We start from the raw sequence: 17,521 nt of genomic DNA, 5'->3' as shown, positions 1-17,521 counted from the left end.
CTGTCCCTGTAACTAATTTAGGCAATAATGAAAATATAGATTAAAACATATCCAAGGATTTTATATAGTAATAATCAAAATAATTCCTGAATGAGTTTAGGAAACTTAGTGGTCTAATGAAAGCTGATTCTACCATCATTCTTATAGTACTTCAAAACTGGTGATTGGAATAAGCCATTGCCAGACTGTGAGTGTAATGCCGAGTGAGTGGATTTGAGAAAATTGGGAATGGGGTCATAAAATTTGATCTGACTCAACCAGAATCCCCTTAATGGTAAACAATGGGGCAAGATTGGTATTTCTTGGTCCCTGCCTACTTCAGTGACCTATTACTGGACCGAACAATATATTTTGCTTCTTCATCATTTGGTTACAATTGGTAGATTTGTCCTAATTGCAGGATTTGTAGACAACTCAGTCCAGCACTAAAAGTACTGGCTTCATCCACAATCTAAAGAATAGTTTTAAAAATTTGTACTGTGTGAGGAGAAGGAATGGCAGGCATTGTTTTATTTTATTTTATTTCTCTTAATCAGTCACATGCAGAGTTACTGAGCATTACCAGAGATGTCAACTTGAAATAAAACAGAACAAAAAGAGTATGATTTTTTTATTATGCCTAAGGCTCTCATCCCCAATCCATTCCATGAATACTTATTAAGTGCCTACTATGTGCAAAGCAAGGGCTAAACACTATAACAGAGAGAGAGAGAGAGAGAGAGAGAGAGAGAGAGAGAGAGAGAGAGAGAGAGAGAGAGAGAGAGAGAGAGCTTGTTTTTAAGGGATCTGTGGTTTAGTAGGAACGATGAGGAGATACCAAGTAACTAAAAGTTAAATATGACATAAGTGTATGAAAAGCATAAAATAAAATGATAGATCAAAGGAGTGGAAAATCATTTCTAGATTGGGAGATCAGAGATGGTGTTGGTATTTGCTCTGAGTCTTCAGGACAACGATGGGCTTCAACAAGTGGAGATGAAGTAAGGACTTACCTAATGGGATGGGAAAATGTCTGACAAATGCATTCCCTGTTCTTTTATTTAGCTTTCCATTTCCAAAGACTCATATAAATAAAGACTTCTCCTAAAATTTAAAGACTTTAGCATAGGAATGTATATAGATACTTGCGTTTCACCAAAGTGCATTCTGAACCTTTCGTTTCACTTCAGGAAATTAAGAACACTGTAACAACAGTGCTTGTACTGTGATCAAGACACAGTGTCTTTGTTAAATAAACAAACAATTGTTTTTGGATAGAAAGTCAAGTCACTGAATTTTTTCTCTTTCCCTAGATTTTAACTGAATTTTTATTTTTGACCCAATTGTTTGTTGTGAAATATGTTTACACACACACGTGTGTGCGCACATACACATACTTTCATTATTGTTATATTAGTTACAGTTGTGTGTTTAGCCTTCGTTGCCAAAGAAGACCATGCCATCAAAGAAATAATTATATGACTTGCACTTGACTTTGTTTTGAGTGAGGGAGGGCTGTGCAGGTCACCAGCCTCACTTCTCCTCCAGAGCCATCTGAATCCAGTGACCAGACATTCATCAGGATGACTGGAGATGACCCAGGATGAGGCAATTGAGGTTTAGTGACTTGCCCAAGGTCACAGACCTTGTGAGTGTCAAGTGTCTGAGGTAGGATTTGAACTCAAGTCCTCCTGACTCTGTGCTTTATCTACTGCACCACCTAGCTGCCCAGTTATGAAAAACAGAATTAAGTAGTTGGTAGAAATAATATATTAATATTGACTAAGAAACCAATTAAATATTCCCTTTTCTTAATATGTTAATTGCCCTCTGGTGTTGAATTGGGTTTTTGAGAATATCTCTTGGCCCTGCAGTACAGTAAGAAGACAATGTGGCCTATGTCATCAGAAATCATGGATTCTTACCCAGCTCCTTCTCTAATTAACTAGATGACCTTGGACATGCGGCTGACCTATCTAGTATTAGACTACAGGATATTTAAGATCCCTTTCACCTCTGCAATTCTATGTGCACGTGAGATGGAAAACTTTGAAGGAGCATCAAAATGATTCATTTACCTCTAGATAACTTGAATCTACTTTGAAGAAAGCTATTTACTTGCAGAAAAGCAAAATGTAGACAAAAGAGAAGATGGAGACAAGGGCAGAGAGGGATGATAGAAGAGAGAGCAGGTTGGTGATAGGGGCAATTAGAATGCTCAGTGTTTTGTGGTGGGGGGAGCGGACAAAAGGGGAGAAAATTTGGAACCCAAAATTTTGTGATAATTAATGTTAAAAGCTAAATAAATAAATAATAGCAAAATGTAATGATTTTAGGTGAAAAATAGCTGAAGTGTAAGGAGAGGGTGGGATGAGATAATTGGCAAACTTTTAGACAAACGATTAGTAATCTAAACTGTGCCACCACAGGTTAGAGAATAAGTGTTAGAGGAGTTCAGAGAAGGAGGAAACAATTGAAACACATGCCTTTCGACTTGCTTACCTACCTATGTAGCCTTTCCCTGGGTCTGAAATGCCCTCTTTCCTCACCTTCTGCTTCTTCAAATCCCTGGTTTGCTTTAAGGCTCAGAATAAGCACCATCTCCTAGAGGAGAGCTTCTCTGAAAACCTCTGCTGCTAGTACTTCCCCAGAATTATTTTACATATATTTGCAAGTGTACATGTTGTCTTTTGTAGTAGAAGGTAAAGATAGGAATTCTCATTTTTGCCTTGGTGTCCTTAATATCTAGAACAGTGCCTGACAGAGTAAGGATGTGCTTATAAAAGTTTCTGATTGATCAATATGTTCTTAAAGTATAATCAACAAGTATTTATTATCTGCTATATGCTGGAAATTATATCTACTATATATGTATGTATACATATATGTATGTATACATACACACACATATATATCTCACATGCACAGAGAATCCTCACAAAGAATTCCTTAATATTAATAGTGTCAAGAGAAATTATGAATTTGTTACTCAGTTATTTATTACTCAATATTAGGCTTTTTACATGTGACAATTATGCTTAAGATGTCACTATGTATAATCATGAGATATCTAATAGAATTGTATTAAATGGTTTATTGTTGTTCACGTGGGAAAATGATTTGCTGACTGTGGTGTGTGTTGGTTTCCTGGAAAGATAATCCTTCTTACTTTATGTACAAGTAAAGTTGTATAATATTTGAAGAATCTTCTTTTTATTTCTACCCCTTCACACCTGAAGTCATCTGTTCAGCCTTCACCAAAAGAGAACACTTTCATTATTTTAGATGCTATCCAAGCTCATCTATATACTGTTATGAGTTTTTATTAGCTAAGCTTGTCTTTTGTTTAATGATTATCCCCACTTTAGTTCGATGGAAAACAGCTATTGGGAGACCCTGCTGTCAACCATTCTTCATTGTGTCTGATGAGCATCACTTCAGTGCTTGTTGACTGGTGGATGCCCAAGACTTCATAGTGGGTGACCTTGTTCTGCCACTTAGTCAAGTAGGGCTCATGAGAGGCATACATGAAATGGCTCAAGAAGCTAAACATGACATCTGAGGCTAGGCCATGGCTAGTAGATATACTGTAGTTTAGAGCAGACGTGTCAAACTGAAATAGAAACAAGGACCACTAATCCACGCATAAGGAACTCTATGGATCACATATTGACTTACTTTTAAATTGTAATATTATCTATATTTCACTATATTTTTATTTATTTTCTTAAATATTTCCGAATTATATTTTATTCTGATTCAGGTTGCACTGAGGAGTGAACTGCATGTTTGACACCTGATTTAGAGACTTATCTGTGCTTGACAGAGCTTCATTTTGATCTAGAATGGGGGTCCTTAACGCTGTATGTGTGTGTGTGTGTGTGTGTGTGTGTGTGTGTGTGTGTGTGTGTGTGATAGGCACCTTTGGAACTCTGATGAAGGCTAATGATGCTGCCTTTTTGGATATGTTCATGACTGAAGGCAAAGCTACATTTATGTTCAAGGTAAGAGAAAATAAGGTGAATATTTTTTTCTTTCTCCATGTTCACAGACATCCTAAAATGTATACATGGACCCCTTTGAAGAAGGATCTGTGAATGGCAGGTTAAAAAGCCCTGGTCTAGAGTTTAGTACTAAATTACGTAGTAAATTGATCTAACAGAGTATTTTAAAATAACTTCCATTAGGATAAATGTAGGTCAATATTTAATATAAAGGAGCTGCTAGAAGATCTAAGACTCATATGCCTGGCCCAATCTACTATGATGCTTGCTTTCCATAATAAATCTATCCTTTTCTTAAGTGGAATTTAACATTCCCAAATAAAATAGAAATAAATTGACTAAATGATCTTTTAGTTTCTTTCTGGCTTTAAATTCTATAGTTCTGTATTTCTTTCAGTTTTATTATAGTTTGTCTTCTTTCTGTAATACCTTCATCTATCAAATTTTAAAATTGTGTTTAAATACCTATTCATTAGTATACCATGAATACTCACTTTCTCATGCTTACACTAGCATGTATGTGATATTTCCTTTTTGGGGTAGGAAATAGATTTCTCGCTGTTTCCTTGCCCTGTCAGCAGGACCATACAGAGATGAGAATGAAGTCTAGGGTCAGTCATAGTGTGTGCATCCTTGTTTTTTACCTCCACAGAATTTTTATTACAGGTGATAGTAAACTTAAATCAGCCTGAAGATTAGCCCCAGTGGCACTGTCACATCACATGCAACCCAAGGGGTGTAAACTAGAGTGTGAATTGCCACCTAACTAACTTTGACTTGGCTTAGAGTTGAGAGCAGGATGAGTGAATGATGGTATGAATCCCTCACTTGTCTCTTCTCCAGGTGACATTGGCCAGTTTGGGAGTGACTGTTAAAGGAGCGCAATAATTTGGTTGGTGGATGGGGGCATCAGTAAGGCAAAAGCTGTCAGTTCATCTGGCCCCTTTCAGTCTTTCTCCTGAACTGATTTACAAGGAAAACAAGGGATGTTGAAGCTGCAGTAAGATTAGGGGTGAAACTTGTGAAGATAACAGTATTTGTCTTATAACCTCCCGTATTCCATGAACAAGGTAGTGTAAGAAGGGGGAAATTGCATGACTCCTAGGTATAGCTCTGCCACTAACAAATAGGCTACTATAATTGAAAATCCAAAATTGATTTTACATATGTGTGTATGTGTATATAACACATACATATACACACATAGATACATACATCTTTGTATCTAATGGTAGCCCTCTTGGGGAGGAGAAAAAAGGTACCTGATAACTTTATTATTTTTTTAAAGGAATAAGTTGTACATAATAGATTTGCAATTACTTGTACAATCATTTTTTTTTCTATTCCACTATGTTATGGAAATTCTTGTTTTATTTCTTAAATTCAGAATAAAATAAATTTTTAACAAAAGAAAATATAAAATTGAGCCCCAAACTATAACTTCTGTACCTAGGGTAGAAGCGGAATTAGAAATAATTCAAAAGTGAATATTGTTATTATTTTAAATATACCTGTGATGTCTTGACTGTAAAGAGCTTCCGTGGAGGAAATCCCAAGGTAGAGAGCTGCCTAGGGAACTGAGAAGTACTTTTACCCATGGCCACGCAGCTAGTATTGAGATTTGGAAATTAAATCCAGATTTTCTGACTTCAAGATCAACACCATATCTACTATTTTACATTGCCTCAAGGTGCATGACACCAATTTCTGGAAGCTATACCCAATAACCTGGAGTCAGGAACTTGATATAACTTGCCAGGAGGAAGTGATCAAATTCTTAGAGTACAATAATTCGAGAAAACCAACCACTGAGATTCTGCAACATTTGGTATCCTAAGAAGATCCTAACAGGATCCTGTGGGATAAAATAAACTCCCCACTGAGCAGGAAGAGCCAATTTAGTGATACAGCTGACGCATGCTCATGTTGGCCCCACCCAATAAGAGTTGTATTTCATTTCATGTTCTCAGAAAGAAAATACTGTAACCATCTTAATTCCATCTGCCCTCATTCTCCATCCACCATTTCTGCATCAGTCAGTGCTTTTGAATGGTGGAAGGTTCCTGTCAATTTAGGATCCATAATTTTTTGTAACATGTTGTACATTTTAGTACCTCTTTTCTCTTTAAATCTAGGTTTTCTAATCTTCACCTTCTCTCCGAACAGAAACCATGCTTAAATTGAACTTGTGAATTTATTCTGTGGTTACATGGCACCATATCTCAGTGCACACTGGCAAAAGGGGCAGTTTCTGACTCCACAGTATTAATTGTCCATCAGAATGATCTTTTGATGGATTGGCAGAGAAATCCATGAACAAGAACAGATCGAGGAAATATATAAAAATAATCACAGACAGAGAAAAATAGACTTTCTAAAGTGTGAAGTTCAATATGAGTGTCTATAGTTACAAAAATTCAGAAAATGGCCATTGGGACTTGTGGGAATTATATATATGAAGGAAGTGAGATCAATGCATAGAAAGACCCCATGTTAATTTTATGAAACCACCTTTACTATCATCACTATTAGCAAAGCAATAGGGTGTAGTAGAAAAAAAACAAACAAACAGATACTAGAATTGGGATCAGAAGACCTGGGTTCAGGTCAGTCATAGCCTTCCCATTTCCCACCTGTGTGATCTTAAGCAAATCACTTAACTGTTCTGACTCAACCTCCTAATCTGAAAATAAAGTTTTCACGTGATATCTGCTTTACTACATAATAATATCTGCATTATTTCTCTGCTGAAAGGGCCATTTGTATAAAAAAAAGTGTTTTGTAACTATCAAATCCTCATCACAATTATTAACATCAGGGCTTTGCTTATAAATAAATTGTCTATATCTCTTCTGTACATTTCTGACTTTCCTATTCTATTGTCACTCCTAGTTAAAATCTTCTTACTTATTGCTTGGGCTCCTAAGCCTAAGTCAGTTTGCCTGATGCCAGTGTCTTTCCTCTGAAACCCATCTTCCATACCACCAAGTGAGTAATTTTTCTAATGCATAGGTCTACTCACCATGTTAAACTCCTTGCTCAAAATCCTTGTTCAACAATTTGGAACTATGCCCAAAGGACTATAAAAATTTGCATACCCTTTGACCCTGCAATACCACTTCTAGGGCTATATTCCAAAGGGATCATACAAATGGGAAAAGAATCCACATGTACAAAAATATTTATAGCAGCTCTTTTAGTGGTGGCAAAGAACTGGAAATTGAGGGAATGCCTATCAATTGGGGAATGGCTGAACAAATTGTGATATATGAATGTGATGGAATACTATTGTCCTGTAAAAAATGATGTACAGGCAGACTTCAGAAAGACCTGGAAAGACTTACATGAACTGATGCTGAGTGATGGGAGCAGAACCAGGAGAACATTGTACACAGTTACAGCCACATTGTATGAAGATTAACATTGATAGACTTGGCTCTCCTCAGCAATACAAGGTTGCACACAACTCCAAAAGGGTCATAATGGAAAGTACTATCCACATTCAGAGAAAGAATTACAGATCAAAGCATACAATTTGCTCTATCTCTTTTTTATTTTGCTTCTTCTTTCTCATGGTTCATTCAATTGGTTATAATTCTTCTTTGCAATATGACTAATGTGAAAATATGTTTAATGTGAATGTATATATAGAGCCTATATCAGGTTATCAGATTGCATGCCATGTTGGGGAATGGGGACTGGAGGGAGAGGGAGAAAATTTGGAAGTCAAAAGCTTGGGCACCTGAATGTTGTAAACTAAAAATAAATAATTTTAAAAATTATTCAAAGTTGCCTTCTTTGTCTATGAGTGTAATGTGAGTTTAAGATCTTCCCCCCATTAATACACCTCAGGTGAATCCCATTAAGGGCAGCTTGATTAGGGGAGGCTTATTTTGTAGGAAGGACCATACCTTTTGTCAATTAATGAGGCACTGGGTCATGAGGGTCCTGTTGCCCTCCAGCTCTGAGAAGAGTATATATACTCTGAGGTGAGGTTTTACTTTGGGAGCTTCCTTTTTGTAAGAAGGTTCCTGTGCCAGATGAGCCAATAAGGAGTCCTTCCCCCTCCCCCACCCTTGAAAATCCAGATGTTGGCACTTGTTCCTCTGGTAACTACATATGTATGTGGTGGTCAGACAGTTGGATCTGTCTGTTGATCTGTGATGTATGTATTGCCCTATCTGTTGGTCTTTATTTCTCTGCATATAATTTCTGTGTTGGTATGTGTAATTAAAGAAGATTGTTGACCCCTCAAAAGTTGCTTTCCTTTTAGAGAAGCAGACCTAAGAACCTGTGCTAGCAGGCCATCCTGAATCTGTCAGGGTGCTTGCTGCTACAATAAGATGAAGTACAAAACCCTTAGCCTATCATTCAGAGCCAAGCCTGGTTCTAACTTACCTTTCCCTGCATATTTTCATTCATATACTGAATGAAATTCTTGATCTTGTCTTATGTTTCTGTTTTTGTACACACCTTCTCCTATGACTATAACACACTGCCCTGCCATCCATACATACCTATTGACAGTCCTCTCATCCTTCAAACCCAGTTCAAAAGCAACTTCCATAGGATCATAGAATTAGAATTAGAAAACACCTTACAGATAATCTAATCCAATCTCATCATGTTACAGATGAGGGAACATGGACCCTGAAAAGTGAAGTGATTTTCCCAAAGTCACCCAAAGAGTAAAAGAGCAAGGCTTTGAACCTATCCTGAAGCCTTCCTTCATCTCCTCAACCAGAAATGATATCAGGATTGTCTAACTCCCATTATGTACCTAAGTTATGCCTTCCTTTCTTTATTCTCTCCCATTTATCCTGTGCATAGTGTGTACATATCTGTTTGTTTGCTTATTGTCTCTTCTATTTGATTATGAGTTCTTTGAGGGCAGGGACTGTCTTTTCCCTTTTTTTTTTTTTTTTTTTTTGAATCCCTAGTTCTTATAGTAATGCCTGGTACACGACTTAGTAAATATTTATCAATTTATTGTTTTCTAATGTGTATCATAGTGATATGTATATTATAATCTCTTCCCCTCCACTCCATTACTATACATTTCTTCAGATTATTTTTTCATCTCTGCATCCCAGTTACCATGGTATTAATCATTTTTGTTGTTGTTTGTTCATTTTTTAGTCATATCTGAATCTTTGTGACCCCTTTAAAGGTTTTTTGGCAAAGATATTGGAGTGGTTTGTCATTTCCTTCTCCAGTTCATTTTACAGATGAGGAAACTGAGGCAAGCAGGGTTAAGTGATTTTCCCAGGCTCATATAGCTACTAAGTGTCTGAAGCTGGATTTCAACTCAGATAGATGAGTTTTTCTTACTCCAGTTCCAGCACTCTATCCACTGCACCACCTAGTTGCCCTAGGTATGAATGATACCTTGCATATTTCAGGTATTTACTAACTCTTTGTTGGTTTGAATGGATTTGGATTACCCACTGAAATTTGAAGAATATAGTGCAAACCAAAATGTCCTTAAATTATCTCTAACCCTACCTATAGGACAGCTAGGTGGTACAATGTGTAGAGGGCAGCTAGTTGGTGTAGTGGATAGAGCACCAGTGTAGGAGTCAGGAGGACCTGAGTTCAAATCTCACCTCACACACTTGACACTTACTAACTGTGTGACCTTGGGCAAGTCACTTAACCCCAAGTGCCTCATCCCGAGTCATCTCCAGTCATCCTGATGAATATCTGGTCACTGGATTCAGATGGCTCTGGAGGAGAAGTGAGGCTGGTGACCTGCACAGCCATCCCTCACTCAAAACAAAGTCAAGTGCAAGTCATGTCATTATTTCTCTGATGGCATGGTCTTCTTCAGCAATGAAGGACAAACACACACATAGTGTGTAGAGCACCATACCTGGAGTCAGGAAGACTTATCTTCCTGAGTTCATATCTGGCCTCAGATAGTTACTAGCTGTGTGAGCTTGGGTAAGTCACTTAACCCTATTTACCTCTGTTTCTTCATCTTTGAAATGAGATGGAAAAGGAAATGGCAAATCACTCCAGTTTCTTTGCCAAGAAAACTCCAAAAGGGGTCACAAAGAGTCAGACTTTACTGGAAAACAACTGAAAAACACTATCTATTAAAGAACCTGAAATCCTCTCATTTGAGATTCATTCCTTTGGGTCTTAAATTCTATTTTGATCTTCCACAAAGATATAAATAACCTTAAAATAGTTAACACTTTCATCTTTTAATCAACTAATACCTTAGGAAGAATTGTAAAAACTCACTAAGATCTGGACCCTGCTATAATATCCTGGGGGCAAGCAGGAACTCAGATTGAAATAAGAAAACATAACAAGCCTATTTCAGAATTTTTCATTGCCCTGCCCTACTAATGTGGTAAGCTTACTTTGTAAGCTTACTTTGTACTTTCACCAAAGTGAAAACCTCAGAGATTAGAAAGAATTGTTGAATATGTCCAAGCATCTCATAGTATAAAAAGGGGAAACAATAGGTATTGGAAAGCTAAATACTGTCTCTAGATGAGAGAGGCAAGATTTTTTAGTTGGAGTACAACTTCAGGGAGACCTGAATGACTTATATGAACTGATACTGAGTGAAATGAGCATAACCAGGAGAACACTGTACACAGTAACAGCCATACTGTGCGAGGACTGTTTCTCAGCAATGCAAGGACCTAAAACATTCCCAAAGGACTCTTGAGGCAAAATGCCATCCACATCCAGAGAAAGAACTATGGAATCAGAACACAAAATGAAACAGAGTATTTTGTCTTATGTTATGTTTTGTTTTGGTTTGGTTTCTCTCATGGTTTCTCCCATTCTTTTTAATTCTTCTATGCAACATGACTAATGTGAAAATGTATTTAATAAGAATGTATGTGTAGAACTCATTTAAGATTGAATGCTATCTTGGTGAAGAAAGGGGAAGGGAGGGGAAGAAAATGTAAGACTTATGGAGGTGATTGTTGAAAACTGAAAACAAATTAATTTATTAAAAAAAGTTTTTAGTTGGAAGAAAGTAATTCTATAAATGAATATGTATTAACTACTATTTCCAAGGCACTGTGATGGTGGTGTAAAAAGGACACAAGTAGGAAGGAAATAAAATATCCAATTATAAAAAGCATAACACCAAAGGGGTGATTATGAACTAAACTTAAAGAAAACAGGATTTCTGGCTATTCATCAGTAATTTAGGAGTTTCTTAGATGATTATTCAGTCAGCCTGCCATTTCCTAAGGTAAGCAAGTACATGGAGGGAAAGAGAAACTGGGTCTTATTCCATCAATGGTAGGTAGAAAAAGAGGGAAGGATAGGCATTGTATTACGGTTCATTTCATCATTTTGAAACAATTATACAAACAAATGACTTCAATGTTCATTCACATAAAACAAAAATGAAGGTACAGCCCACAAATCATTCCAAAATCTATCAATCTATCTCTTGGTATATTTAACTACTTGAGAAGGATATGACCTTACAGGCACTTGTGATAAGCTATATGTGCATTATTAATGAAGTCCTATGACAAGAGACTTCCTTCCTGATAAAGACTCTTGAAAGAAATAGGTTCATTCAAACTAATAATGCATAAGAGTCTGCCATGTGTTTAACAGTTGCATTTTTCTTACAGATGGTTGAAAAGGAAGGATATCTCCAAAAAGCTAAAATTGCAGATGGAGGGAAGAAACTAAGGTATTAAAGAATCTTTTAATTTGGTGTGTCATGTAATTGATGTGATCTCTTCATTCACATGATTAAGCCTGTGTGTGACTGCTATTGTTTGGGTATTGTAAGGTATTGAACAGTTACTGTCATTTTCTGCTCACCTATCACCTTTATCATCATCATTATTCACTATATTTTGTTCTGCTGCAGGAAACATTCAAATGAGTATTTCACGACTGCTGGGAACTTGCAATCTAAATAGATGAGAACCTTTCTCCATTTGTTTATAAAATTGATGGTTTGTGGGATTAATGTTTGCATTTAGTGATAATTTCATGCTTTGAAAGGTAGCAGAACCAACAATGGGTTCTGCTATTTTGGATCCAGTTCACATCAATATAAAGAGTCTAGTTGCAGGGGTGGACATAATGCTAATGTGGGTAAAAGTAGCTACTCTGTTTTATAAATCATGAAGAATAAATTTCAAAAGGTTCAGAAGAAAGATAGGTAGGACCTCATGGACTAAAATTCTTTGAGGATAGGGAGGGCAGATAGGATGGAAAACTCTCAAGAATAAAATTCTGAAGGCAAGAAGAGAAAGAATTGTAATTAAGAGGAAAACTGAAGTTCTATTGAGAGACATATGTACATCCTGAGGGGAGTTATCAAGCAATTTTCATTGAAAGACATGTGGAGAAGAGGGAAGTAAGAGTTGATAATAGACCAAAATTATAAAAGTGTTGTACAGTACTGAAAGAATAGTCTCATAGTTGCTGAAGTTCTAAATCACATGAAGGTAAGGAGAAAAACCAACAAAAAGGATGCTGAAGCTATAATGGGAAAAAAAACACACATACAACAGAAGAGATCAAATAAGGAAAAGGAATATCTCTTGGGGCATATGGGACTGTGATACTGAAAATCAGAGAAAAAAGAACTATCCACCTAACTCTAATTTTATTTGTGCTTTCTCTGTATTGAGAATGATTTTTCTACTGAAATAGAACAAAAATGGCTAATAGAAAATTAATAAATAGGGAGAGAGGAAGACATTAATTTCTCTAGATGAGTATAAGTTATCAAATTCAGATGAATTGCATTTTCTGGTACTGAAAAAAATTAGAAAAAATGTAATTTTTGAGCCACTGTCAGTGACCTTTGAAAGATCATGGAAAATAAGAGATAAAGTATTAGAAAAGGATAAATATTTTACCCAATTTTAAAAAAGAATGGAAAATAAGCCAGCAAATAATAGGACAGTGAACTTGACTTTGGTTCCTGACCCAATTTTAGAATTCTGGAGTGAGTCTAAAATGATGACCTTTAATAGATAGAAATACACCTTCTTACCACTAGTTTAAGCAAAAATCAGTATCACAAGCATAAGATGTGGAGAAGTGTAACTATTTGGAAGATGGTCTGAAAAGATTTGATCTTACAAAAATACAAGAATAGTATAACCTAATAGTACCATAAGACTGCAAAATAACTTGCTAAAGCTTAGCCTTGAGTTTGACTCCAGAATTAAGGAGGCCATAATCCTGCCATACTCTGTTATGGGTAGGTCATATCTACAATATTGTATTCATTTCTGAGGATCATATTTTAGAAATAAAATTGATGAACTAGAAAAGGTTCAAAACAATTGAAGGCATTGGCAATGGTTAGAATGGAGAAGACTTAAGAGTAACATGATAGCTACCATCAATTAAATTTGTTCTTAGGGAAAGTAACTTAACCTCCCCCAACCTCAGTTTCCTTATCTGTAAAATGAAGAGTTTGGAATTAGCTGGTGGCCTTGTAGGTTCTTCCTCATGTCTATGTATCCAAATCTGAGTTATTCTTTGGAACTTAGATGAATTCTTACTTCTTCCATGAAGTCTTTCACAATTATTCTGGCCCATGCTAACTTCTCCTTTCTTTGGAATTCTAACGTACTTACAGAGGTTATCATACTGGATTGTTATAATGCATGTTAACTAGATTCTTTGCTAAGGGCAAAGAGGATGTCATATTCCTTTTCTTTCCCTTAAAACCCAGCACAGTGGTAGGTAAAGGTTAGGAGTTTAAATACTTGATATTATTGAAATACAATTGATTCCTTGCAATATTCATACAGGAGAAACATCATGGTAAGGTGAATAAAGAAGTGCCCTCTGAATCAGGAGGAACTGTGAATTCAAATCAAATACTGGCTCTCGACCCTGAGCAAATCATTTAAAACCTCAAGTCTATCCTCTTTCCTATCCATCCTTCTAACTATCTGATAATTTGATATTACTAAAGCACTTGACTCAATAAGCTCCAGGGACCCCCTATTACCTTTAAGATTCAATAGAAACTCTTTTTTTGATATTTAAATCTCTTTATAACCTGCTCTTTTCAGTATTCTTTTACTCAGTGTTCTGCACATTCAACACTCCATTTCTCATTTCTGTGTTTTTGCATTGACTATCCCCTTTTCTTGGAATATACGTTCTTCTCACTAGTACTATTTGGAATCCTTATTTCCTTCAAGAATCAGCTCAAATCCCATCTTCATCATTGAACACGTGTTAGTTCAACCTTTCCCAAGATTCACTTATATTCATTTAAATATATATATGTGTGTGTGTGTATACATATGTGTCTATAGATATAGATATAGATATAGATGTAGACAGACAGATATTTATAGCTAGCACATAGACCTGTAAGTGAGTGACAGGGAATTCACTGTCCTATAAGGATCTTGTTCCATTTTGGCTGAATCCTAACTGTTAGGAAATTTTCTCTTATATAAATATATAATGTCACCGAACATCCACTCATTGCTCCTAGTTATGGCCCTTAAGGCTAAGCCAAATAAGTTTGACAATACTTCTACAATGCACATTTACAAGCTATTTATTTATTCCTTCGATATTTAATTGCCTTCTTTAGGGCTAGAATAAGTAGATACAACATTTCTAAGAATTTACCTTGTTTCTATCACTTTTTGTCCACTATCTAAATTAATTCTTCCAAAACGATTACACCTGTAAGTGTATGCATGTGCATGTATAGGTAGTTACAGATATGGATATAGATAGCTACATATGTACATATATAGATACATGCATATGTACACAGAGATAGGTAGCTGACTAGCCAGCTAAAGCCTTTAGTAAACATTTATTCTAAGGCAAGCACTGAGCTCAGTGCCGAGGATATAAAAACAATAAAGTAAAACAGACAGTACATTTTTCAAGAAACTTAGATTCCAATAAAGGAAGATAAAACATCATGAGAAGCTGGAAAGCAGGGATGGAGGAGGAAGGAAAAGAGGGTAACTTTGTGGGGCCAGGCAGAGTGAAGGTGGAACAGGTCAGAAGGTGAGCCAGTGTGAAGAGCAGCAGGAGCATGGGTGCCCCTTCTTATGATCTGGAGCATCGAGGCAGGGACTCACCATTCATTAGATTAGCTTCAGGGTGAAATACTGGGGCAGGGGCAGGCAAAAGCATCTCTATCTGTGTTCGTAGTTCAGAAAGTAGGAGCTAAAGAAGGGACTGACAGCAGATACTTCAGAGTTTGGAGAAGGGGTTGGTTTAAAGTGATTTTACTAAGTGGTTTTCTGTATTTATATTTACCATTCCATGCATAATCAAAATTTCTACCATCTGAGTTCTACCTGTCTCTATGAGATTTCTGCCTATTTGATACCATGACTGAACATACATATAGCAAAATAAAAAACAAAAACAAAAAACATTTCTTATTGAGGTGCTTAATGATAGTGAATTATAAAATGCCAAAGCAGTCAGGAGTACATCAAAGGTGTAAATTCATACACCTATATTAAGTTGTCTAGGTAGGAGATAAGAAAGGCAATTTTGCCCAAATGCTTTCAAAGTAATCTAGTCACAGAGTTTTCAGAGAATATTGCTTCTCCTCCTATCACTGTGGAAGAATCAGAAGCTGCAAGCCTGAGTCAGACAGTTAGCAAAAAGAAGTGAATTTCAGGAATATCCAAAATAAAATCATTTTTCCCCTTGATGGCTTTTGGGGTTTGGTGGCTGTCATTCCTTACACAAGAAATAGTTGTGGTGGTGTCACTAATAGTGATAGAACTAAAACGGTTCATCAAGTATTCACTTATTTAACAAGGAAAAATATCAAGGATTTGGTTTACTGTTAATGAGTGTGTTCTAAGGACCCTCGTCCATTCAGCTTCCCTTACAAGAGCAAATGTGATCAATGTTGGTGTTATAATGTGCTGCCCTCCGGTGTCCATTTTGTAGAATGCAAAGAATTTCTATAAGGCTATATGTAGCAAATAGCTTTCTTCCCTTTAAATTTTCCTGTGTCAGTTCAGCCCTCGTTTATTTTTATAAGTCATTTGTAAGCATTTTCTTTTGGTTACAATACCCTCCCACCTCACACATATAATGAATTGATTGGTAGTGATTTTCTTGATGAGGATTTACTTCTATATCCATTTGTAGTTGACTGATCTTATCTTTAACCTAGCGATTGTTGTATTTAAACCAAATTTGAATGAAAACCAACATTTCCTAGTCAAGAGAAGTTTTCTGAACTGTAAGAAGAACAGTGGCCTCTAGTACTTCAGTAGTTTATTGGAGTATGAAATGGGAAATGCTTCTTTAATCTGCTTCAGAGAAGTGGCCTCACTTTGTTGAAGTTATGGATTTCCCGATAGAGTATATTTAAGAATGTGTTTCAGAGAGAGAGAGAGGGCAATTAGCACTCATATCTCACCTCTGTCCACATGAGGTATGTTCAGGAATATTCCCAGCAGTATAGAAGTAGTAAAGTGATAATGCTGTCTTCTCTCAAAGAGAAATCCTGACTCTAGATAGCCATGGATCAGTGAACTTAATTGGGCTTAGGATTAGGGTTACAGAATACTTGGGCCAGGCTAAGCATGTAAGCCTTTTTTAAAAAGAGGAAAAGAATTCCAATTAGTTTCTTCACAGAAGAGACCATGTTTAATACTTCTTTGAATGTCTCACGGAACTGAGTATAGTATAGTAGGCACTCCAAAAAAACTTGCTAATTGATAGATGAAAAAGGCTATTTAGACACTGAAGGCATGTAGGAAATACATTGTTGAGCTAGGGAACAGGAGGGTAACAGATTGGTTGAGAAGTCAAGGCAAAAATTAACTCAAGATGGACCATTATGACTTCCAGCAAGGAGAAAAGACATATGAAACCTGAAGTTTTATCCAGAAGGAACTAAGACAGATTTAGATGATTTTAGGATACATCAATAGAAGCATAGCACTTAGAACAGGGGGGTAGGAGCGGAATGGCTGAGGCTTCACATGCCAGGACCAGTAGATGGTACAATGCAGAGGAACTGAAGCCTTGTGATAGAGGAGTGACATGATCAGAGGAATGCCTTAGAAAGATCACTTGGCAGGGATGTGAAGAGATCAGAGAGGATAAATTGGAGGCAGGTTATTACAGCAATGTATACAAGAGGCAGTGAGGATATGAACTGGTGTGAGTGTGTGTGTGTGTGTGTGTGTGTGTGTGTGTGTGTGGTACAAATAGAAATAAAGTGGTGAACGGAAATGATTTTTCAGAAGAGGAACAGGCAGGACTTGGCAGCCATTTGGATGGAGAGGACAGAGTCAAAGACAGCTCTCATCTTTTAAGCCTGGTTTACACATGGAATAGTAGTAATGTATTTTCAAAGGAAATGAATTTGTTAGGGGCACTGGAAGCTCTTATAGAAAAGCTAGGTGATTTTGTTCTGGATGTTGTTTGAGAAATCAGTGATATATTGATTGATAGATATTGAGTTATCCAACCAACAGTTGGAAATAGAGATTTACAGCTATGGAGAGTTAAAGCTAGAGATTGGAGAGTCGACTACATCAATGAAAAAATATTCGTTC

The 17,521-nt window shown here is 36.5% G+C and overlaps 1 protein-coding gene across 3 annotated transcripts in view; it reads left to right on the top strand.

Moving 5' to 3' along the window:
• ARHGAP15 (Rho GTPase activating protein 15) overlaps positions 1-17,521 on the top strand; it is an 831,062-nt gene that overhangs the window by 135,490 nt on the left and 678,051 nt on the right. For all 3 annotated transcript variants that reach the window (XM_072613186.1, XM_072613188.1, XM_072613185.1), the window contains exon 4: positions 11,603-11,664. In XM_072613186.1, the coding sequence (XP_072469287.1) occupies positions 11,603-11,664 (62 nt within the window). The remainder of the gene's footprint in view (positions 1-11,602; positions 11,665-17,521) is intronic.

Source organism: Notamacropus eugenii, chromosome 5, assembly GCF_028372415.1.
Source record: "Notamacropus eugenii isolate mMacEug1 chromosome 5, mMacEug1.pri_v2, whole genome shotgun sequence".
NCBI classification, from domain to species: Eukaryota; Metazoa; Chordata; class Mammalia; order Diprotodontia; family Macropodidae; genus Notamacropus; species Notamacropus eugenii.
Note: the sequence above shows the minus strand (reverse complement) of the source record. Positions and strands in the feature narration are given on the sequence as shown.